The following is a 24008-nucleotide window of genomic DNA, read 5'->3' as shown; positions in this document are numbered from 1 at the left end:
GTTACACCCACCGGAGTTTTTCATTTTAGATGTATTTATAATAGTAAAGGGAGTTTCTATAGTGAAATACAGGATTTAGAACTCCGCCTGACTGCTCAGATGCTGAATTTTAAAAGCAGCAAACTTCTGTCAGATTAGCAAACCTTTGAGATGAGCAGGGTTGACGCTGCTTTTAAAATTCAAGATCTAAGTAGTCAGACAGAGTTCTAAGTCCTGTATTTCACGTTATAAACTGACTTTACTGTTATAAATAAATGTAAAATTCAAAACTCCGGTGGGTGTAACCTTACTGTGGATGAGTGTCGGGTGCAGCAAGATGGCGGCAACGGAACGTCACTTCCATAGCAAACTGTGATGGGTCGCCGAATAGGTCATTACACTGGCTACACACGCTTTTTCAAGGCAATGCATGTAGTATTTTAATAGGATGGTATTACCACCCCTCAACTGCTACTCCCTTTTGCTGCAGAGGCAGCGGGCAGGAGTGCACTCATGCCATGGTCCATTTTTTGCGATCGATCAAGAGAGGCTACATACAGTGGGACCATAGAGAAAGAACATAGTCATCCTCTAAGCCCTTGTACACACAGTCGGAGATTCCGACGGAATGTGTCCTATCGGACCGTTTTGTCGGATATTCCAACTGTGTGTGGTCTCCATCGGACTGTTTCCGTCGGAATATCCGACGGACCAAGTTTTCCAACTTGCCGGTAAACTTTTTAAGACAAAATGCTCCGATCGGACATACTCTGATGGACAAAGTGCCACGCATTCTCAGATCAAATTCCTAGACCAAAGTTATTGGCTATTAGCCTGAACGTAGTCCCGTCGTAACGAAATAACGTCATCACGTTATGTACAATCGGATTTTCCGACAACTTAGTCCGACCGTGTGTATGCAACATCACTTCCGGAGCTCTTCCGGAATTAATCAGTTGGAATTACTCCGACAGATTTGTCTGTCAGAATCTCCCACAGTGTGTACAAGGGCTAAGAGGAGGGTGGATCACAGCAGCATAATACCAGACAAGGGTTTTAACCCTTTCCCACTCCATCCAAAACTAAGAAAAACAACATTTTGACCAAGCATATGCCTTAACCGATTCAATAGGGAGCACTTTCACCCCCTTCCTGCCCAGGCCACTTTTCAGCTTTTAGCGCTGTCGCACTTTCAAATGACAAATGCACAATCAGGCTACACTGTGCTCATATGACATTTTTTTTCTTTATTCACACAAATAGAGCTTTCTTTTGGTGGCATTTATTCACTACTGGGTTTTTTTTTTTTTTTCTTAAAAAGAAGAGAAAAAAAGAAAGAAGACCTGAAATAAAAAAAAAAAAAAAAAAAAAAGTTGTCATTAGTTTCTGTCCGAAAATATAGTAGAAAAGTAATTTTTCTCCTTGACTGATGTGAGCTGATGAGACTACGCTGATGGGCACTGATCAGGAGGCACCAATAGGTAATACTAAATGGAAAAGGCTAATTTCCCTTGGTAATGTCACGTGACCTGTGATGCAACCCGTCGGAAGGAGGAGCCAGCGACGTCAAGCCGAAGGTGTTCGGAAAACGGAGAGGCTGTGAGGAGGGAGGAGTGTAACCTGACGTTTTGCCGCAATCTTATGCTTACACTGGATTGGGTTTGTGAGTGTATCGCTGTGTGCATACAAAGCCTATCCTTTATATTGCAGTATAAGCCCTTGTACACACGGTTGGACATTCCGAAAACAAAATCCGTCGGATTTTGTCCGAAACTTGTGTTGCATACACACGATCGGACAAAGTTGTCGGAAAATTGGATCGTTCGTAACGCGATGACATTATTTTGTTACGTTGGGACCACGTTCAGGCTAGTAGCCAATAGCTTTGGTCTGGGAATTTGATCTGAGCATGCGTGGCACTTTGTCCGATCAGAATTCTCTACAAACGACCGGACAAAGTCCGATCGGATCGTGTTGTCGGAAATTTTTTTATATCCATCTCTCAAACTTTGTTGGTCGGACATTCCAATGGAAAAAGTCAGATGAAGCCCACACACGGTCGGATTATCCGACAACACGGTCCGATCGGACATTTTCCGTCGGAATGTCCGACCGTGTGTACAAGGGCTAACACTATTTTCTGTCTCTTTCTTTTTATTGTAATCGAGAGCTAAAGAAAAGGATCAAGAGAAATGCAGCACGCTCGGAATAGTGGGACAGTATTGAGAGTTTTTCCGGCAGGGTGCTTTGGATTGTGTATATGGGACTGAGTGCTGAACACCCTATGCATTTTATCTTGATCTTTGTGGTTTTATAGTATTTGTGAGCTCTTTGATCGCAGTTTCAGCTATAGGAGGTGTAACCTATAATACTGTGATTTATTATATATTTCCAGCAGGTGCAGATTATATTTTTTATATATATGCGGAATTTATTATTTTATACACACAGAATTGAATTATGAATTTTTATTTTATGATGTAGATGATTATATACACGGACATTTATTACCCGTTTTTTATATACAGGCGGAATTTGTGTTACAGGAACTTTGCTTGGAGTATAATATTTGGGGTATTTTGGCACCCAGCATTTTTATTAGCGCACTAATTATATTTATTATATTGTAACCAATAGGTGATAGGTGACAGCACAGATTGTCATCACTGCTGGGCCTGCACTGATAATCAAGACCCTTTAGTGGCTCTGCCATGTCGGATGACTGCGGGAAATACCCCGCTATAAGCAGACTCTGGGTCCCAAGAGAGCAAAACTAAGTGCATTCCTGTAATCCAAAGGAGAAGTATGGTCATAAAAGCTTTGGTCATACTTCTAAGTTCAAAAATCTCCAGGACTGTGTCCATGGGCTTTTGTTTGCTTCAAACAAGCACTGCATCCTCACACAACTCTATGGAAATGTAAAACCTACCTAAAGCAGGTACTAAGGAGGTCAACTACAAGTCAACTGCACCTGTCAATGAACTGTCGCACAAATATCTCAAAATGATATCATTGACAAAAGCGGTCAACACAGGCCCTACCTCTGCTGTAAGCTCTCAAGATATAGAGACTTCCTACCCTAAAGCAGAACTGTACTCACCTCTGCTGCAACAATTTCTACCACTTTTGCCGACATCTTCTCAACAACTTCTTCTGGGTTCAGCCATCTTGACTGGCCAAAAGGGTTGAAACTTAAGCACCATGCCACTGCTAAGAGTTCCAGATACAACTTTATTCAATTAAAGCTCAGTGGTACAGATGAAGAGATATCCAACACATTTTGGTGGTCTACATGCCCCCTTCCTCTGCGCTTGACTGACAATAGTGAACTGGACCTAATGTTTGGCTGTCAAGCAAGCTGCTGATTATTCCAGAGTGAGTTGAATGCACAAGGCCTAAACACCATTGTAGGTCCAGTTCACTACTGGTTTTTCACTCTGTTGCCAGTTAAGCCCAGATGAAGGGGGCACGTAGACCCCTGAAACGTGTTGGCTATCTCTTGATCTGTACCCCTGACCTTTAATTGAATAAAGTTGTATCTGGACCTCTTCACAGTGGAGTGGCACTTGCATTTCAAGCATTCTTGCATTACACTACAAGCCAATGAGACCGGAAATTGTAGAAGCCGCCTGCCCAGGAACCAGATCATTTACACCAACATTAATACCATGAGGTGGTTGAGACTAATTGGATAGCAAAATAGAGGTTCAGGTCAACATCCTTGTAAAAGAAAGTTTCTTCAAAAAACTGGACCATGACCACTCAAGAGAGGATGTTATTACAAATAATTAACATATCAAAAAGAAGCTAAAAACACATGACGACACTGAAATACATATAAGATTGAAACATGAAACAGTGGAAGAAACCCAGACCAGCTGTCAGACAGATAAAATCCAACGCGTTTCGATATATGGAGTATGTGTCTTCTTCAGGGAAAGAAAGGAAAGGGCTGAAAGACTTCCATATAGCTACGAGCAATCTCATGTGTTTGATGCTTTTAGCACTGAAGATCAAAAGCTCAAGGCAACAGAATGAGAAAGTCCACATGGTGAACAGCAAAATCATGTCAGATGCAGCGTCTCCCCGCATGCCACCAGGGGCAAAGAAGGGGGGGGGGGGGAAGTAGGAGGACAAAGTGGAGTATACTGGCACAGAGACAGGAGTGACAACCAAAAACCCTCCTTATCTACTAGTGTGTCATCTTTAGCCACGATATTGACCTATCAGTGCTGATTTTAAGGATCACTTCTGATCAAAAAGAGCCACAGTATAGCGGTGAAATCTAACACCAGAGGAGGATTATTCAGAAAGCTTTCATGAATGAGAGAACATGAAGCCAGGGAAAGATAAAACACACACACACACACACACACCCCATATATATATATATATATATATATATATATATATATATATATATATATATATATATATATATATATATATACACACACACACACACACATACATATACACATATATATATATATATATATATATATATATATATATATACACACACACATATACATATAAGAACCCCAAGAACAAAGCTCTTTCACCCATGTAGACATGCTTCCTCCAGCTAACCTTACTCCATATGTCGAAACGGGTTGTATTTTATCTGTCTGGGGTTTCTTCCACTGTTTCATGTTTCAGTCTTATGTGTATTTAAGTGTTATGTGGGTAAGCTTTTTTTTTGATATGATGTTAAAAAATCAGAAACAGATCAAAAGCAAAAACTGCATAGGTGTGTACCGAGCCTTATGCTGGCCACATGGATCAATTTTCGGGTGAGAATATTCAGATCAAAAATCTTTGTACATTCGCTGAATGAAAGAATGTTGTTTGAAATTTTCACTTCATTTCTGAACAAAAACCACATACACCGTCTGAAAATTCTTTTGACCGAGAAGTTTTCTATTATTTTCAAATGTTCCCGTCACTGTGGTTGAAAATGAACGTCAATTTGACCCATTTTTTTTTTTTTTTTAAGGTTATTAACCGATTAATCGAAACAATCAGCCAACTAATCGATTATGAAAATAATAATTAGTTGCAGCCCTATTTAACATTAATACCAGTAACAGAAACCTATGGGTCCAGCATGGTCTTTCCACTTTCCTCAACTATCTTGACTGGCCAGACTGGGATGACATAACTCTTATTTACTGGCATGGGAATGAATTGCAGCACCTGGCATACTGTATGTCAAGAGTGTGGGTCGAGCTCAGAATGCACAGTTCAACGTATACTGTAAAGAGTTTGCTAAGAAGACGGTAAAAATCCTCTACTGTAGAAGAGAGAGAATGAACATGAACTCAAGATGCTAGAACCACATATCCAGCAAAGTAGCACATTTGAAACAATGCAAAACGCACAACAAAATTTCACACACATGTCAAAAAGGACAGGAAAAGCCAGGATAAGCTCATACTAGTATGCAATAGATCAACAATAACAGTATTCACTTTAAAGAAAGTTTGACAGTTCTACCTGAAACACTGTACGTGTGCAGTGTTGGACTTCTGTAGTGACCAAAATACAAGAATACTCTGCCAACACCTAAATCAGCAGGTCTAAAAAAAAACACAACTAAATATTGAACCTGCTCTGCGATAATTGGATTGTCAACTTTTGAGTTGGCCATACATGGCTCAATTTTTGGATGATTCCTACTAAACGCCCCCCCCCCCCCAGCTCGACAAGCTTCAATTTGGAAAATTGAAGGAGCCAGGTGGAAAACTGTTGGCCGAACAGCGATTGAAGCCCATCAGAAGCAGTCACTGGTTTTGGTATTCAAGCAGCATTGGGTGTCGTAGCTACTTAAATATAGTAGTTATCAGGAAAAACTTTCTCCATCCACAATGTTTAGTGGGGATGGCACAGCTTGCAGTCCAGACACCCGGATCATTCCATTATGTATCTGGCTTATTTGCATCATCAAACCTGATCTTAGGTAATCCTTTGGCTAGAATAGTTCCTCGCCTGGCACGCTTTAGAAAACTCCACTTGTCATGGAGTCTGGCCTTGCTTTGCAACTTAGAATTTATTATTTCTGGCAGCATATAACTTAGGACTGGTTGCAGGACAATAGTTGTACTTTCTCCTTATACAAGTCAATGGGAAGTTTAAAGCGCCACAGAAGCAAATCTATAAGCACCTTTAAAAACTGAAATATTTTAAATGCACGCTGAAGTGTTATTAAACCAACAACAGTAAAATCAGTCTGTATATACAGTAAAGCATGCTTGTTATACTCACTGAGGAATCTAAGGGGTTAATCCCCTGCATTATGTAAAAAGACTGCTTGATCCTGTTTTCTCTGATGCTCCCCTTCTTTCACTGTCCCCAATACATCTCCTGATAGAACAGAGCCTTGGGAGTACTCTGCACATGCTCAGTTTGGTGTGGTATGCTAGAGGTTTCTTTTTTTTTCCCCCTTGGAGGGTGCATGTGATCAGCACTGTCCAGACAGAGGGTCTGGAGTCATGCAGCCTCATAGGATAGTCAGAGGAGACTGAAAAGTCCTCCTACAAGCTTTAACCAGACACGGCTAGAAGTCACAAGACTGTTATATACTGCTGATCAGAAAAGGTATTTAGCAGTTTGTATTTACTAAAATAATTGCATTTCCATGTTCTGTGTATTGTGGGAGATCAGATAGATATAGTGAATGCAGGCTCCTAGGTTTTTCTATTTTTCTGCATATGCTCATTCACTGTATTCATGTTATGAAAGCACCACCATATACATGAATGCAGCAGTGCACAGCCATTCATTTCTATGACAGGCTGTATACACTGCACCTGGATGGACCTGCATCTAGTGAGTTGCTCCCCTAAAACCTACCCTGCCCTTGACGTTCGTTATAAATCTGTTTATTAAAAATAATCCATTGCATGTACTGTATATTTAACCACTTCAAGACCGCAATATCTATATATACAGTATCTAACAAAAGTGAGTACACCCCTCACATTTTTGTAAATAATTTATTATATCTTTTCATGTGACAACACTGAAGAAATGACACCTTGCTACAATGTAAAGTAGTGAGTGTACTGCTTGTATAACAGTGTAAATTTGCTGTCCCCTCAAAATAACTCAACACACAGCCATTAATGTCTAAACTGCTGGCAACAAAAGCGAGTACACCCCTAAGAGAAAATGTCCAAATTGGTCCCAATTAGCCATTTTCCCTCCCTGGTGTCATGTGACTTGTTAGTGTTACAAGGTCTCAGGTGTGAATGGGGAGCAGGTTTGTTAAATTTGGTGTTATGGCTCTCACTCTCTCATACTGGTCACTGGAAGTTCAACATGGCATCTCATGGCAAAGAACTCTCTGAGGATCTGAAAAAAAAAGAATTGTTGCTCAACATAAAGATATCCTAGGCTATATGAAGATTGCCAAGACCCTGAAACTGAGCTGCAGCACGGTGTCCAAGACCACAGTGGCTTAGGTCAGGACAGGTTCCACTCAGAACAGGCCTCGCCATGGTCGACCAAAGTTGAGTGCATGTGCTCAGCGTGATATCCAGAGGTTGTCTTTGGGAAATAGATGTACGAGTGCTGGCAGCATTGCTGCAGAGGTTGAAGGGGTGGAGAGTTAGCCTGTCGGTGCTCAGACCATACACCGCACACTGCATCAAATTGGTGTGCATGGCTGCCAGGAAAGCCTGCGAACAGTTTGCTGAAGACCAGCAGACTAAGGGCATGGATTACTGGAACCCTGTCCTGTGGTCTAATGGGACCAAGATAAACTTATTTGGTTCAGATGGTGTGACGCGTGTGTGGCGGCAACCAGGTGAGAAGTACAAAGACAAGTGTGTCTTGCCTACAGTCAAGCATGGTGGTGGGAGTGTCATGGTCTGTGGCTTCATAAGTGCTGCCGGCACTGGGGAGCTACAGTTCACTGAGGGAACCATGAATGCCAACATGTACTGTGACATACTGAAGCAGAGCATGATCCCCTCCCTTCAGAGACTTGCCCACAGGGCAGTATTCCAACATGATAACGACCCCAAACACACCTCCAAAACGACCACTGCCTTGCAAAAGAAGCTGAGGGTGAAGGCGATTGACTGGCTAAGCATGTTTCCAGTCCTAAACCCTATTAAACAACTGTGGGGCATCTTCAAATGGAAGGTGGAGGAGCGGAAAGTCTCTAACATCCACCAGCTCCGTAATCTCATCATGTAGGAGTGGAAGAGGACTCCAGTGGCAACCTGTGAAGCTCTGGTGATCTCCATGCCCAAGAGGGTTAAGGCAGTGCTGGAAGATAATGGTGGTCACATTATTTTGGAGGGGACAGCAAATTTACACTGTTATACAAGCTGTACACTCACTACTTTACATTGTAGCAAAGTGTCATTTCTTCAGTGTTGTCACATGAAAAGATATTAAAAAAAATTTACAAAAATGTGAGGGGTGTACTCACTTTTGTGAGATACTGTACATTGCGGCTTTGAAGTGGTTTACTGGGATTATGGCTGAAGATATCATCATATATTTCCAATATTTTGTTAGTGCTATTCTAGCTGCTAAAAGGATATCCGTCAGAACCAGAATCTGAACCCACGACCTCCAGTCCTTCCAGCGGTGGCTGTTCTTGCTGAGCCACCAGAGATGCTGGAAAGCATCTTGTCTGTATCCTTGGATAATCTGGTTTCTGGGGAACCTTGGACTCCTTGCTGTTCCCATTAACTTCTTATTTAAGCCATGCCATTGTACCATTTTTTGCTTTTTGCCACTATGTTACTTTAACTGACAATTGTACGGTCATGCCACGCTGTACGCAAACAAAAAGTTTATCCGGTTTTTTTTTTCAAAGACTTACAGCAGGACTTCAATAGTATGGCAGACAGTCTGACACTTTTTGGGAACCAGTGACTTTAATACAGCGATCAGTGCTAAAAATATGCACTGTCACTGTATTAATGAAACAGGCTGGGAAGAGGTTAACTTTAGGAATCGACCAATATCATTTTTTTTGGTGCCGATATAATACCGATATTTCGACCACCTTTCCTGCCAATATTTTGTACATTTAAAAACATTTACAGTATCATTTTAATTTTTTTTTTTTTTTTTTTTGATCACTGTTATTGCTGTCGCAAGGTAATTATGCTTCCTCCAGTCTGACCATCAGAGAGATATATTATTATAGCTGCATTGAATACAAGTCTAGCTGAAAATAGCTTGTAGAATCTTGAATGATTTATTGGACAGAATAAAGCCTTTTTATACACTTAACATAAGGGGATAGATAACAATGTAGGGCTGGCTCATGGATACTCCCCCCTCCCCTCTAGCAACAACTTAAAAGACAATTATATAATTAACATGTTAATTAACACAGCACTTAAGGCAGCCTAGGTGACCAGACTAGAGATGTGAAGGCCCAGAAAAAAAACAAAACAGAAATATTTTTTTATTTTTCTGTTTTTTTCCTGGAAAAAAAAAAAAAATTGTGGAATATTTTATTTTAAAGATGATGAATAAAATATTTTAAGACGTTCAAATATTTTCCAAATCATTTCTAAAAAAATAAATATATGATATCAGATTATTCTCATTTCTGTGCACTGTGTGAGGACAAGCAAGTCCTAGGTAACAAAATGAACCCTCCAATGCAAGAACAGTATGCATTCCTTCCTTTAGGAGGTGCTGTGCCGCTATTGTAACAAGAAAAAGGTTTCAGTTTTGCTTTTGCATGTTAGTGGGTGTGTTTGGTTTGTTTTGTCCTCTTCACTAGGCCTCAAAAGCATTGGAAGAAAATACAGAGCAACAAAAAAGGACCTGAAAGTATATACTTAATTTAAAAAGTTAAGAGTTTACATTTATCTGATACTGAATCCAGAAAACTGAATCATTTAGCTACATTAGTTTATCTCTATAAACTTTTGTGTAATAATTTAATTTAATTACCAGTAATCTGGTTCTTCCACCACCCCCCACACACAACCATAGATTAGTGTCCTCTTGCAAAGTAGTCATTTTTTCTTGTTTTTATTTCCTACTACCCCTACTACCATGGTGAGACCAACATCTAGCATATGGAGGCATTTTCACATTACAAGTTATTCTGAAAAGGAAAATGTGATTTGCAAATATCGTCAGATGAAATATGCATTTCCAAATGCTACCAGGATGACAAAACACATTCTTGTATGTAACAAGTGTCCTGTAGATATTAAAAAATCCTTCATGGATCGAAGTGAAGAGAACAACAATGATGACAATGCACATAGTTTTTCGCAACGTTCTCGTAACAGAATGACTTTCGATCTTAAAAAGACAAAAAAGTGGTAATGTGGCATTTTTTTGAATTTTTCAGAAAATTTCATTTTTTTCTCCCAAAAAAACAGAACAAACGGTTTTTTTTTTACCCCGAGCTTCAAAATGTCGGGAAATTTTACATCTCTAGACCAGACAGTCCTTCTCCGGAGGACAATGTGATCATGTATTGATCAGAATTAACAACCAAGAATAGTCTTTGGGCAAATCCAAGAAAACCTTCTCACAATAGCAGAGTTAATTAACACAAACAACAATGGGTGAAAGACTCTTAGAGCCCACACTAGCCCGATTTACAATAAACACATTATAGCAGACAACAGACAGGTGGCTGGAGTTGATGACATCAGCATCTTCTATAAGCCCCAACATTATGAATCAGTCACTATTTATAATATGGCCGATACAGGGTCCCCAGAGTCTGTGTGTCTTGGGGGACATGGACCTGAACCTAAAGGAGCACCACCTCAAGGGTCCCCAGGCATACAGCTCACAAAGAGCACCGTTCCCCCAAACGCCAGGGCCCATAATCGGTAGCAGGAAGCTAGCATTCAGTCCCCTCCAAAAACCTCTGTACCGGGTGAGTCTGTCACAAACCCCTAGAAGCAAAAAGTAAATATCGGCCACACCAATAAATTGGTTGATCCCCAATTAGCATCAGGGGCAAAGGGTTAAATGTGAGTCCAGTGCTCATGCGTGTACTGTGTGCTGATTATACAAAGAGACGTGATGGCTTTTATCAGGGAAACAAACTAGCACATTCCCAATCACAGGACAGAGCTCTGTTTTTTTTTTTGCATACCCTGTTTCCCCAAAAATAAGACCTAGCGTGATTGTCAGTGATGGCTGCAATATAAGCCCTACCCCCCAAATAAGCCCTAGTTAAAGCTCTGTCCTGTCTTCCTCCTCACCGATCAGCAGGTGCCGGCAGTCATCCATTGGCCGGCACCTGCTGATTGGCTTGTGCTGTGTTTAATAACGGCACAGCCAGCGCTGGATCGTGAACTAGGTAAAATTTGGGGCACTGCCACATATGCGATACATGGATCTCAGTTGTCCACAGCCTCTAAAGCATAATGGAAAAGCTTGCAAGATCAGCTTGGAAAGCCTACAAAGAACCACGTAGCACTGTGTGCACCTGTTTGGAGTGAAAACGTGTCTTCTTCACTGTTAAATCTGTCGCAGACCTGTGTAAATCGGACTCAATTTGCTGCCCAGAATTTCAGGCGAGGGGTCATAAATGCATAGTCAACGTGTTGCAGAGACTTTCCAAAATGAGAGGCAGACCGATTTGAGTTTGTGTTGCAAATATGCTTGACAAATATCACCCGCTGTGTGCAATTTTTGTATGCACTGGTACTACGTGAGGCTTCAATGCCTTGAAAAGTTTCCCATAATAGAAACCCCCTCAGAGTACTGATGGAGCTCAGACTCTTGGGTCAGATCTGAATTTTCAGAGTAAATGTGAACAAGGATGCATTAAGATAATAAACATCTTATGACTTTACAACCACTTTAAGGAGACTCGCCCTCCATTTGTCCGTCCTGTTTACCATCGTCACTGAATGTGAAAGTAAAAGAAAATCACACATTTTGGGTTGTCCTCAGAATAGTAATAGAGGGAAAATCTTCTAATGGGGACACTAGTTCTGGTGACCTGGACGTCCCAAAGGAATTCCCTTAATTTGCAGGGATTTCTTCTCAATTCATGTTCAGCTATGAGACAGGAAGTGAAGGGAAATCTCTGCAATGGGACACAGGTGGCAAAAAAAATAATAATAATCTGACAGGAGTTATAATTCTCCCTTGCTCTGTCCAAAATGAAAAAAAAAAAAATAATAATAATTCCTTATAGTTCTACTTTAAACTGTAATTAAACATCCAACAAAAACTAATACCACATGCCCTGCTGCTACATTCCACAAATCTCTCCACACTTAAAAGGGTAAGTTCACAAAAAAAATAATAATAATAATAATAATAATAATAATAATGTATGTATGTATGTATATAAATACACCTTTTTTGCAGGTAAACAATGTGAATTCATTTTTTTTTTTTTTTGGAGCCGATAAAGCATTGCCCCAGCAATCAGCAGATGTCTGGTGCCATGCAAGTCTCCTTCAGATCATTCAGTGTATCTGTGTCCCCGTACGGACAAGCAGATACACTGACAGAAAGAATCAATGAACTACCACATTGCTCCAAAGCACTGTGGTAGTTCATTCAGAACTCCAAGTCAACATCCACAAAGGATGTCAGTACATGTAGTGCATTCATTTAGAGAATTCTGAATGAATGACGTGTCTGTGTGGGGGTGGAACTTCTCCCCGTACTGTTGTCATGGGAAGGGTGAATTGGGGCAGCGGCCGCAGCATTGGGAACATGTTACATGTTCCACCGTATAAAGTGCGGCACATGTAACATGTTCCCAAAGGTGAACTTATCCTTTAAAGCTGAAATAAACTTTGGTGGCGGGATCATAATAAAAAAATTAAAAAAATAAATTAAAAAAAAAGTAGAGGGACTGCCACTGCTGTGCCTCTTTTCCAAATGCTATTTGCTTGAGGGCAGGTTAATTTCAGAGGCAGCCCAGTGCATTTTTAATCTGCATCACATGCATGGTGTTTTCCGTGTATTCCAATGTAGTGTGTTCCAGTGCAGTCAACAAATTTAGAGCATGCTGCTTTTTTTTTCTGTAAGAAATGCATTTTGCAGTGTGGCAAAAACGTATGGAAAATACACCATAAGGCATGTAACGCACTGAAATGCATATGTCCTGAACTAAGATGAAAAAAATGCAATGGAATGCATCAGAAACGCATAAAATAAAATAAAATAAAAATAAAAAAACACATCCGGATATATAAAATCACGCTTTGTACCACTATTTGTACCTAATAAAAACCTTTTTTTTTTTTTTTTTTTTTTTCTACAAAAAGTTTTTTATTAGGTACAAATAGTGGTACAAAGCATGATTTCATATATCCGGATGTGTGTTTTTTGTTTTTTTTGACAAAAACACATCCAAAACACAGAAATTGTAATGTGAACCGGTCCTGACAGTTTGGCCTCAATGTTTGAGTCACAGAAGTGGAACAGTCATGATCAGCAAAACGTCCTTATATTCCCTATATTTGCTCCAAGTCAGTGACTTGAAGCAACGAAGCTCTAACATAACCCTGACATGCAGGAAAGCAATGGCAGCCCTCATACTTTTTTTTTTTTTTAAATGTCAGTTTAACTCCTTACTGCTGACCCTTCAATGTGTGTCCAACCTGCGGCCCTCCAGCTGTTGTGAAACTACAGTACCCATGAGGCATTGCAAGACTGATCGTTGCAAGCATGACTCCCAAAGGCATGATGGGACTTGTAGTTCCGAACAGCTGGAGGGCCGCAGATCGGAAACACATGGAAAAGGGTCAAAATTTTGTCCTCCCCTGTCTGTAAGCTCATAGGTGTCATACGTTTTTTATGGACATTTGAATAAAGCTCATTTGTATCTCCTGTGGGAGTGTGGCCATCCGATTCTTCTACTCATCTGATTTCTGCAGCAATGACAGGGTGTGCACCCCTCTCCAAAGACCATGCAGCTTGCTAGCTCACCTGTGAGCAGTGGGATACACTTTGAACACAATATTTGGGGTTGCTAAGAAATTTTCTAGCAAAAAAATAAAAAATATTAAAAATTTAAGTTGCCATAGAGCCCTTTCATTTTTAAAAGCCCCAAGCATTCCTAAAAGCACCTCTGTCTAATAAAAAAAAAACATTTATTGTGTCCCAGTGCGTTTTTGATGCGACCCAGTACATTTTTTCAAAGGCAGGTTTTAACCTTAAGGTTGTGTTATCCAGTGCATTTAGGTGCGTTTTTGATGGGTTTTATCACATTCCAGTACAGTTCAGTGCAGAAATGCAGCATGTTCTACTCTTTTTCTGGAACACACTGGAACTGATTGCACTGGTGTGAACTATGCCATTGAAAACCGAATAACCTATCATCATTGCGTTTGTAATACAGGAAAAAAAAAAAAGCACTGGACAGCGTGTGGTATGAACTGACCCTAAAGGCGGAAGGAAAAAAAAAAAAAAAAAACCTGTGTACAGCTTCCCCGCAGATCCTCCCCCCCAACCCCACCATCAGCTTAAGCAGAGAACTCTGCATAGAATCTGGAAAATGCTTTGTTAAGATCGCGAGGGGGAAAGAATCACAATCTCGATTCTTAACGATTAATCGTGCAGCTCTATTGTAAATCTAGTTTATGCACTGGTGCATTTTAACTCTCTACCATGGGCTACAAAAAAGCAGCAAGACTCCCCAGTAGACACTAGAGATGACAGCAGTGATACAGTTATAAAATGACTCATTGTTATTTTTGGAAATATTAGGCTGAAAAAAAAAATAAAAGGGACACTTCCAACAAGGTCAATCTGACTATAAGTATGTATTCTGTACAACTGAGCATGAACTGTGAATTCATTTATTGCATCTAATCCAGGCCTGGGCGAGGCACAACTGTCAGGAAACTAGTAACGCTGTAAAGTAAGAGGAGAATCGGGGCTGCTCTGTGCAAAACCATTGCACAGAGCAGGTACAGTGCCTTGAAAAAAGTATTCATACTCCTTGAAAATTTCCACATTTTGCCATGTTCCAACCAAAAACGTAAATGTATTTTATTGGGATTTAATGTCATAAACCAGCACAAAGTGGCACATAATTGTGAAGTGGAAGGAAAATTATAAATGGCTTTCAAATTTTTTTTTTTACAAATAAATATGAAAAGTATGGCGTGCATTTGTATTCAAAGCTTGGGATATTTTTTTTTTTTTTTTATAAACTAACCCTGCTTTAAACTTCTCCACAACTTTATCCCTGACCTGTCTGGTGTGTTCCTTGGCCATTATGATGCTATTTGTTCACTAAGGTTCTCTAACAAACCTCTTAGGGCTTCACAGAACAGCTGTATTTTTTACTGAGATTAAATTACACACGCAGGTGGACTCTATTTACTAATTAGGTGTCTTCTGAAGGCAATTGGTTTGGCTAGATTTTAGTTAGTGCCGGTTCATACAGGGGCGACCCGTCAGCCTGACAAGTCGCGCTCCACGCAGTACAATGGAACCGTTCTAATAGGAGTGACTCAAGTCGCTCCGACTTAGAAACAGGTCCCTGTACTAGTTTTGTAAGCCACACTAAAGTCGCGCTGTATGAGAAGGCTTCAGAGTCGGGTGACCGAAGTCGTGCCAGTGTGAACCGGCACTTAGGAGTATCAGAGTAAAAGGGTGCTGAATACAAATGCACACCACACTTTTCAGATATTTATTTCTAATAAAAAATAATAATAATAATTGAAAACCATTTATCGTTTTCCTTCCACTTCACAATTATGTGCCACTTTGTGTTGGTCTATCACATAAAATCCCAATAAAATACATTTATATTTTTGGTTGTAAAATGACAAAATGTGGAAAATTTCAAGGAGTATGAATACTTTTTTTTAAGGCACTGCAAGTATAAAATTTTTGTTAGAGGCTGCCTCCGTCCTAGCAGCCAAGGATACTAGGCAACAGAGGCTGCCTCCGTCCTAGCAGCCAAGGATACTAGGCAACAGAGGCTGCCTCCGTCCTAGCAGCCAAGGATACTAGGCAACAGAGGCTGCCTCCGTCCTAGCAGCCAAGGATACTAGGCAACAGAGGCTGCCTCCGTCCTAGCAGCCAAGGATACTAGGCAGCAGAGGCTGCCTCCGTCCTAGCAGCCAAGGATACTAGGCAGCAGAGGCTGCCTCCGTCCTAGCAGCCAAGGATACTAGGCAGCAGAGGCTGCCTCCGTCCTAGCAGCCAAGGATACTAGGCAGCAGAGGCTGCCTCCATCCTAGCAACCAAGGATGCTAAGCAACAGAGGCTGCCTCCATCCTAGCAGCCAAGGATACTAGGCAACAGAGGCTGCCTCCATCCTAGCAGCCAAGGATGCTAAGCAACAGAGGCTGCCTCCATCCTAGCAGCCAAGGATACTAGGCAACAGAGGCTGCCTCCGTCCTAGCAGCCAAGGATACTAGGCAGCAGAGGCTGCCTCCGTCCTAGCAGCCAAGGATACTAGGCAGCAGAGGCTGCCTCCGTCCTAGCAGCCAAGGATACTAGGCAGCAGAGGCTGCCTCCGTCCTAGCAGCCAAGGATACTAGGCAGCAGAGGCTGCCTCCGTCCTAGCAGCCAAGGATACTAGGCAACAGAGGCTGCCTCCGTCCTAGCAGCCAAGGATACTAGGCAGCAGAGGCTGCCTCCGTCCTAGCAGCCAAGGATACTAGGCAACAGAGGCTGCCTCCGTCCTAGCAGCCAAGGATACTAGGCAGCAGAGGCTGCCTCCGTCCTAGCAGCCAAGGATACTAGGCAACAGAGGCTGCCTCCGTCCTAGCAGCCAAGGATACTAGGCAACAGAGGCTGCCTCCGTCCTAGCAACCAAGGATACTAGGTGGCATGGGCCAAAAGGAGCCAAGCATTCTACAATACTGTATAATGGTTATAACATTACATATGTTACATCCCATTTGTAGCTATATTGTAGAGACATTGCTAAATGCTTTTAAAAGAATACCAGTATTACTCACGGTTCAGGGATAGGAAAAAGTCACATTGCCAAAACATACCATTTTTGCAAGTAGTCCTGCGCTTCTAAACGAGCACCGATCTCAAATGTGATCCCGGGCCGAATAGGCGGCGTCTTACTCAGCCTCACTTCTTCCATCATCCCGCCCTCCACCTGAGAAAAATAAAATCACTTATGGATTTCAATGATTACTGTATTTATTGGCGTATAACACTCACTTTTGCAACATGAAAATCGGGTGCAAATAGTGTGTGCGTGTTATACGCCAATACAAAAATATTTTTTTCCTGAAATTTCCCTCTTAAAATGAATGTGCGTGTTATACGCCGATAAATACGGTATTTACCTTCTGTCTATGGTAGCTGATCCCCTGGTGTCAGCTCTCTGTCTCGCTGCAGTCACTGGCTCTCACTCTGTACTCTCTCCATGGCACCAGCTTCCTCTCACACTCCGGTGTCAGCCAACTCATATGTGAGATTTGTGTCCCCCTGGTGTCAGTCACCTCCCCATTTCTGTCTGCTGTCAGGTATCTTGTGGGTCAGCTTGTTACTCCCGTCTCTTCCTGATGTCACCTCTCTCTATCTTCCCCCAATGTCACCTCTCTCTGGTCTCACCTCTCTCCCCCAGAGTCGCCCCTCCCCCCACCTCTGTGTCGGCCCTCCCTTCCCCGCCTCAGTGTCGCCCCTCCCTCTCTCTCTCTCCCCCGCCTCGGTGTCACCCCCTTCTCTCTCCCCAGCCTCGGTGTCGCCCCTCCCTCTCTCTCTCCCCAGCCTCGGTGTCGCCCCTCCCTCTCTCCCCAGCCTCGGTGTCGCCCCTCCCTCTCTCCCCAGCCTCGGTGTCGCCCCTCCCTCTCTCCCCAGCCTCGGTGTCGCCCCTCCCTCTCTCCCCAGCCTCGGTGTCGCCCCCTTCTCTCTCCCCAGCCTCGGTGTCGCCCCTCCCTCTCTCTCTCCCCAGCCTCGGTGTCGCCCCTCCCTCTCTCTCTCCCCAGCCTCGGTGTCGCCCCTCCCTCTCTCTCTCCCCAGCCTCGGTGACGTCCCTCCCTCTCTCTCTCCCCAGCCTCGGTGACGTCCCTCCCTCTCTCTCTCCCCAGCCTCGGTGTCGCCCCTCCCCCTCTCTCTCCCCAGCCTCGGTGTCGCCCCTCCCCCTCTCTCTCCCCAGCCTCGGTGTCGCCCCTCCCTCTCTCTCTCCCCAGCCTCGGTGTCGCCCCTCCCTCTCTCTCTCCCCAGCCTCGGTGTCGCCGCTCCCTCTCTCTCTCCCCTGCCTCGGTGTCGCCTCTCTCTCCCCACCTTGGTGTCGCCCCCCCCTCTCTCCCCCCCTTGGTGTCGCCCCCCTCTCTCCCCCCCTTGGTGTCACCCCCCCTCTCTCCCCCCCCTGGTGTCACCCCCCCTCTCTCCCCCCCCTTTCTCTCTCTTCCCGCCTCGGTAGCGCCTCCTCTCTCTCCGGCACCTCGGTGTCTCCCCTCCCTCTCCCCCAGCTTCGGTGTCGCCCCCTCGCTCTCTCCCACACCTCGTGTCGCCCCTCCCTCACCCCCCGCTTTGGTGTCGCCCCTCCATCTCTCTCCCCCCTTTCTCTTCCCGCCTTGGTGTCGCCCCTCCCTCTCCCCCACCTCGGTGTTGCCCCCTCTCTCTCTCTCCCCCCGCCGTGCTGTCGTCCCCCCTCTCTCTCCCCCCCCGCCTCAGTGTCGCTCCCCTCTCTCTCTCTCCCACCTCTGTGTCACCTCTCTCTCCCAGGTGTCACCTCTCCTTCTCTTTGGTGTCACCTCTCCTTCTCTTTGGTGTCACCTCTCATTCCCTCTCTCTGGTGTTGTCTCTCTCACCCGGTTGTCAACATCTTTCTCCCTGTCTGGTGTCACCTCTCCCAGGTGTGTCTTCTCACCTCCATGCAGTCGCCTCGCAGCACGGACCGGGGGGGTGAGAACGTAGCTCCTCCCGTCTCTAGTCCCGGGCCGTCCGGTCTCCGGGAAGCCTCATCTTCACCAAACGCTTCTCCGCCGGACTCCCCTCCCGCTGCTCCCTCAGAGCCCCTCAGCCAATCACTCGCCGAGACGTCACAGACCTGAGACGCACGGCTTCCGGGTCAACGCGTCCTACCTGGGACGCACGGCCGCCGTCTCCTAGGTGAGGAGCCAGTGACTTCCGGCGTGGCTAGCTGACGCTCCTCCCCCTGCTACAGATCAGCTGGCTGGTCATGTGACTGGCCGAGCTGTGTGTTCGGGGCCAGCCTCATGCAGTAAAGAGATGTGCTGTAATGACAGGATGTGCTGTGTTGTCAAGGTTACTCACCCACTGATAGGACCAAAGACACACAAAATGTAATACACACCTTCTTCTATACAGTGCCAGTCTCCTATATACCATATATCTATCTCACTATACACAGTGCCATCCCCTATATATCATATTATCCATCTCACATCCCCTATAAACCATATATCTATCTCACATCCCCTATATATCATATATCCATCTCACTACACAGTGCCACCCCCTATATACCATATATCCATCTCACATCCCCTTTATATCAAATATCTATCTCACATCCCCTATATATCATATCCATCTCACTACACAGTGTCATCCCCTATATACCATATATCTATCTCACATCCCCTATATATCATATATCCATCTCACTATACACAGTGCCATCCCCTATATACCATATATCCATCTCACATCCCCTTTATACCATATATCCATCTCACTATACACAGTGCCATCCCCTATATACCATATATCTATCTCACATCCCCTATATACCATATATCCATCTCACATCCCATATATACCATATATCCATCTCACTATACACAGTGCCATCCCCTATATACCATATATCCATCTCACATCCCATATATACCTGTAGCGAGGACACTTTGGACAAGGTGTCTGTCATGTACAAATTTAGTTTTTGCCTCAGAACAGTAAAGGGGTTCTTAGTGTTAATTATGAATGAATGACTTGTATAGCACTACCTATACGAACTGAATCGCCTCAGGGCGTTTTTCTTGCCACCGGTGTCCATCTGCAGCTATTTATGCGGTCCTTTAAACAGTAGAGTCCCGACACACTTACAACATTGACATACACATATTATGGCCAATTATTTTTTTGGATAGGGTCTAATTAAGGGTCTAATTAACCTACCAGCATGTCTTTGGAGTGTGGGAGGAAACCGGAGTACCCGGAGGAAACCCACGCAGGCACAGGGAGAACATGCAAACTCCATTATGTAGGTTTAACTTTGACATCAGTTTGGCTGGGCTGTGTTAAGGTTCTGCCTGGTCATGTGTACAGTTAGGTGCACATGACAGGCCCAGAACCAGGCCTGGTTGGACGTTTTAGGTATCAGCGTTCCTTGGAGCCAATCATTGGGTGCGTCTGGCCCCACTGAGGAGTCCGGGGAAGGGTACTTAAGATGTTGAAGTCACGTGTTCAGGGTTCGTTCGTAAGGCGGTAGTTGCTTGTTCCTGGAGCTGGACCGGGGTAGCCCCACGAGGGGTCCCAGTCACGGAGCGTGTGCTGCCCCGCAACATGGTCGGTTTGACTATCCCCATTAGACCTGCATGGTCTGGGGTAAGGATCCATCTGTTCCCGAGTCTCGGAACCAGCTGGTCCGAGGCGCAGTAACTCAAGGAGGATTCAAGGCGTCCGGGTGTGCTCTCAACTTGGAGGGGCACCGCAGCCTGTGTAAGCGATTGGGGGAGGACTCTTCGGAGAAGGGCCAACAAGCTGGCATCCCAAGAAGTGCCTGGTTGCTGGGTTGTTAAGGACACTAACGGATCCACGCTTTTCCAGTACTAACAAGGAGACAGAGAACGTTCCAGGTACTGAAGAAAGGGTTCCTGTTCATTTTTGGTTGAAAGCTTTATTCAAGGTCAAAGACTTTGTAAATTCTGGATCAAAGTGCTGCCTGCCATAATCTCTGGCTAGAGATTTGTTCAGCCTTGAAGCGCCCAGCTGCGAGTGGCTACTCTCTGGGTTGTATTAGAGACTTTCTGGTGATTAGCAGTTCAAGGTGCCTGAGTTTATTCACCCGTGCCCTCTGTTCCCATACGAGACTGTGTTTGTTGGATGTTACCCCTGCAAATAAAAACCTTTCTAAAGGACTTTTATGGTGTCAGCATCCAAAGTTGTTGGGTACTAGCGCTGGGAACCCCTAGACATGGAAGAACAAGCCAGGCGGAGGTAACCGGTAAGCCCAAAAGTCAAGGCCGCCCTATCGAGGGTTATGACCACTGCATACCATATATCTATCTCACTATACACAATGCCATCCCCTATATACCATATATCTATCTCACATGCCCTATATATCATATCTATCTCACTATACACAGTGCCAGCCCCTATATACCATATATCCATCTCACATACCCTATATACCATATATCCATCTCACATCCCCTATATACCATGTAGCACTGACCCCCGAGGGAGCGGCTGGTTTTCTTGGCCTTACCGTTTACCTCCCCCGCCTTGTAATTCGTCGTTCTTGTCTAGGGGTTCCCGAGGTTGATGGCCCAATAACTGCAGAGACCAACACTTGAATTCCCTTAGGAATTTTTATTTGCTTAAAACGTTGAACAGAAACACAGTCTCTCAGTTGGGAATACAGGGTATGGTAGGAACTCAGGCACTTTGAAACCACTGACACTTAATAAATGTCTCTCTCATAATCCAAGGAATAGCCACTTGCAACTGGATATTTCCACTGTCGGATAAATCCTGGTTTATGGACTTAGAAGCCGACAAATGACTCAAAATTAGCAAAGTCTCTGCCACAGACTTGGTTGCAACTTTTAGATGAACACAGAAAGTCTCTCACAGGAACTTAGTTGTAACAGAAGGATGAAAATAGGAACCTTCTTACGGTACCAGTATCTTGCAGCTGGTCCGGCGATACCCTAAGAAATGTGGATTCAATTAGTGTCCATACAGCTCAGCATCCAGGCTGTCACCGAGCAGCCAGCCTTGTGCATGGCCCTCTTCCGAAGAGTCCTCCCCTGGTTGCATGACGAGTTGCTGGGTCTCTCCAAAACCCGAGACATCACCAGACCACTTCAGAATCCTCCTTCCAGTTACTGTGCCTCGGACTAGCCAGCTCCGAGACTCGGAAACGGATGGATCTGCACCCCAGGCTATGAGGGCCCCTGGGGGCTGGTCAGGAGGACCAGGACCATGGAGTCAGAACATACTTCTGGACCGGAACCTAGAACCACGTGACTTCAGCACCTTAAGTACCCTCTCCCGGAATACACAGCGAGACAACCCACCCACTGATAGGCTCAGAGAGAGATATTGGTACCCAATGCGTCTAACCAGACTGCGTTCCAATGCCTGTCAATGGTGCTACCTGCACCTATGACCAGGCAGAACGTTAGTACAGCCCAGCCAAACTGATGCCAAAACCACAATTTAGAACAATTAACCCCAAGACTCAACTATAGTCTTGGGAAAAAACTAAATTTACAGACATAGCACGTACTCTTCAGGAGTACAAGCGCTACACACTCCCCCAGGTCATTTAGATGATTTCCTCATCGTCTAGCTAAAAAAACTCTTAACACTACAAAAATGTTTAAGTACCTGAGCTTTTTGGGGTTTTGGGAAAGGAGAAGGGAAAGAAATAAAAAAACATATTTAAACTTTGTCACATAAAACAGTTGCATTAACAGACTATACACATACCACCCAATCCTATCTATCTACACCACCCATTCTCCGGCAGCTTGACAGATGATCTCGGTGCATCCTGAAAAGAAAACACATAGCAGCAATACAACATATATCACATCTTTTAGAAGGCAGAACTTTATGCCAATCTCAATAAAGTTCTCTCCTCTAAATCTAAACTCTTTTTCTTTTTTTTTAAACGACTTATGTTTTTTTTTTTCTTTTAAAACAATAAAACAAATTTGTTTTGCGCCAACCCATGCCACCTAGTGGTCAGAGTCACTGTAACTGCAAGTCCTTCCCTGAAAGTAAGTACTGCGACCCATGCGGTAGTTTTGACACGTAGCTCTCTGGCAACTGACCTGTCTATCTACCCACAGTCCTTGTACTTTCAAGAAAAAGTGCAAAAAAGAGGGAGAGAAACTCTTCTTGCATTCAAAAACTCAGTTCAAGGAACAGTTCACCAGTAGAATCGGGGATCCGGTGAAACTAAGTCTCTTCCATGCTCATCCACAGTTGTGATAAAGTACACTGCACTGTCTTTATCCGGCCTGCAAATGACAACTTTATCCACGTAGATATGCCAACCATAGATCTAATGCTGCAGACACCCCAGAAAGCATTCATACATCTCCTGACAGAATGGCTTCTTATGTAGTGGCTTTGGAACTTTAAGGCAGTCCTAGACATCTTCTGCCTACCACTTCTCCCAATTTTCCTCTATAATGTCCATTATCTCTTTGGGCACATACAGAAACTCAAATCCATACTCTGTTGCCACCCGTTTGTTCAAGAGTCTCTGAGACCTGGAGAGTCTTGGCAGGTTGCGGGCAGTTCCATCCCCAGGGGGTATACACGAGTTCGGGGATTTGTGCACCAAAGCAGTAGCGTTTTTTTTAAGCATTGGCAAATTTAAGGGTTTTGGCAAAATCACACTAGTAGTGGCTGGGGTTTCCACCCGTGGCGTTTCGCTCCCTTAAGTAAAGGCTAGCCAGCCCAAAATGTCAGCACAGGTAGCGGCCACATCATCCCCACAGCCCCATAACAGTTCTTGGGACATTGTGTCAAACAATTCATCAACCTCCCCAACGTCAGAAAAGGTAGAGTCTAAATCTGAGTCCCTTGCCTCCTCTGCTAACACATAACTTTTTACAGTCCCCTTCCCTGCAGTTTCCCCAGATTTCTCACCCGTGGACTGTGTTGGCTTCTCCAGGGCGATCACCTTCTTCCAATGAAATGCAACCCGGACTGGAGGTTGGTCCTTTTCTGCGGTCACGGGAAGTTTTTCCATACTCCACTCTCTCTAAAGCAGGCATGGTAGTAGCAACAGTAGTGGACGAAGCTGTGTCCATGACTTCATGAGTAGATTCTCTGACCCGAGAAGAAGCAATGTCCTTTTCCAATGTGTTGGCAGCAGTGGGCAATGCTGAAGCTGTAGGCCTCACGGCCGG

At 44.0% G+C, this 24008-nt stretch overlaps 1 protein-coding gene across 3 annotated transcripts in view; it reads right to left on the bottom strand.

Annotated features, from left to right (window-relative positions):
- The window catches only part of PHF20L1 (PHD finger protein 20 like 1), a 225665-nt gene extending 206738 nt beyond the window's left edge, over window positions 1-18927 (bottom strand). For 2 of the 3 annotated variants that reach the window (XR_013277714.1, XM_077493365.1), the window contains exons 1-2: window positions 18755-18927; window positions 16920-17032 (exon numbers count right to left, since the gene is read on the bottom strand). Coding sequence is in view for 2 of the 3 variants with exons in the window: in XM_077493365.1 (XP_077349491.1) it covers window positions 16920-17032; window positions 18755-18760 (119 nt within the window). In the remaining variant the exon portion in view is untranslated. Of the gene's footprint in view, window positions 1-16919; window positions 17033-18695 lie in introns of all 3 variants that reach the window. The other variant, XM_077493366.1, reaches the window with a different exon arrangement.
- Window positions 18928-24008: the final 5081 nt, after the last annotated feature.

This window comes from Lithobates pipiens, unplaced genomic scaffold (assembly GCF_037356315.1).
Source record: "Lithobates pipiens isolate NorthernLeopardFrog02 unplaced genomic scaffold, aLitPip1_a1.2 Scaffold_19, whole genome shotgun sequence".
NCBI lineage: Eukaryota > Metazoa > Chordata > Amphibia > Anura > Ranidae > Lithobates > Lithobates pipiens.
The sequence above is the reverse complement of the archived record's forward strand: the minus strand, read 5'-3'. Positions and strand labels throughout refer to the sequence as shown.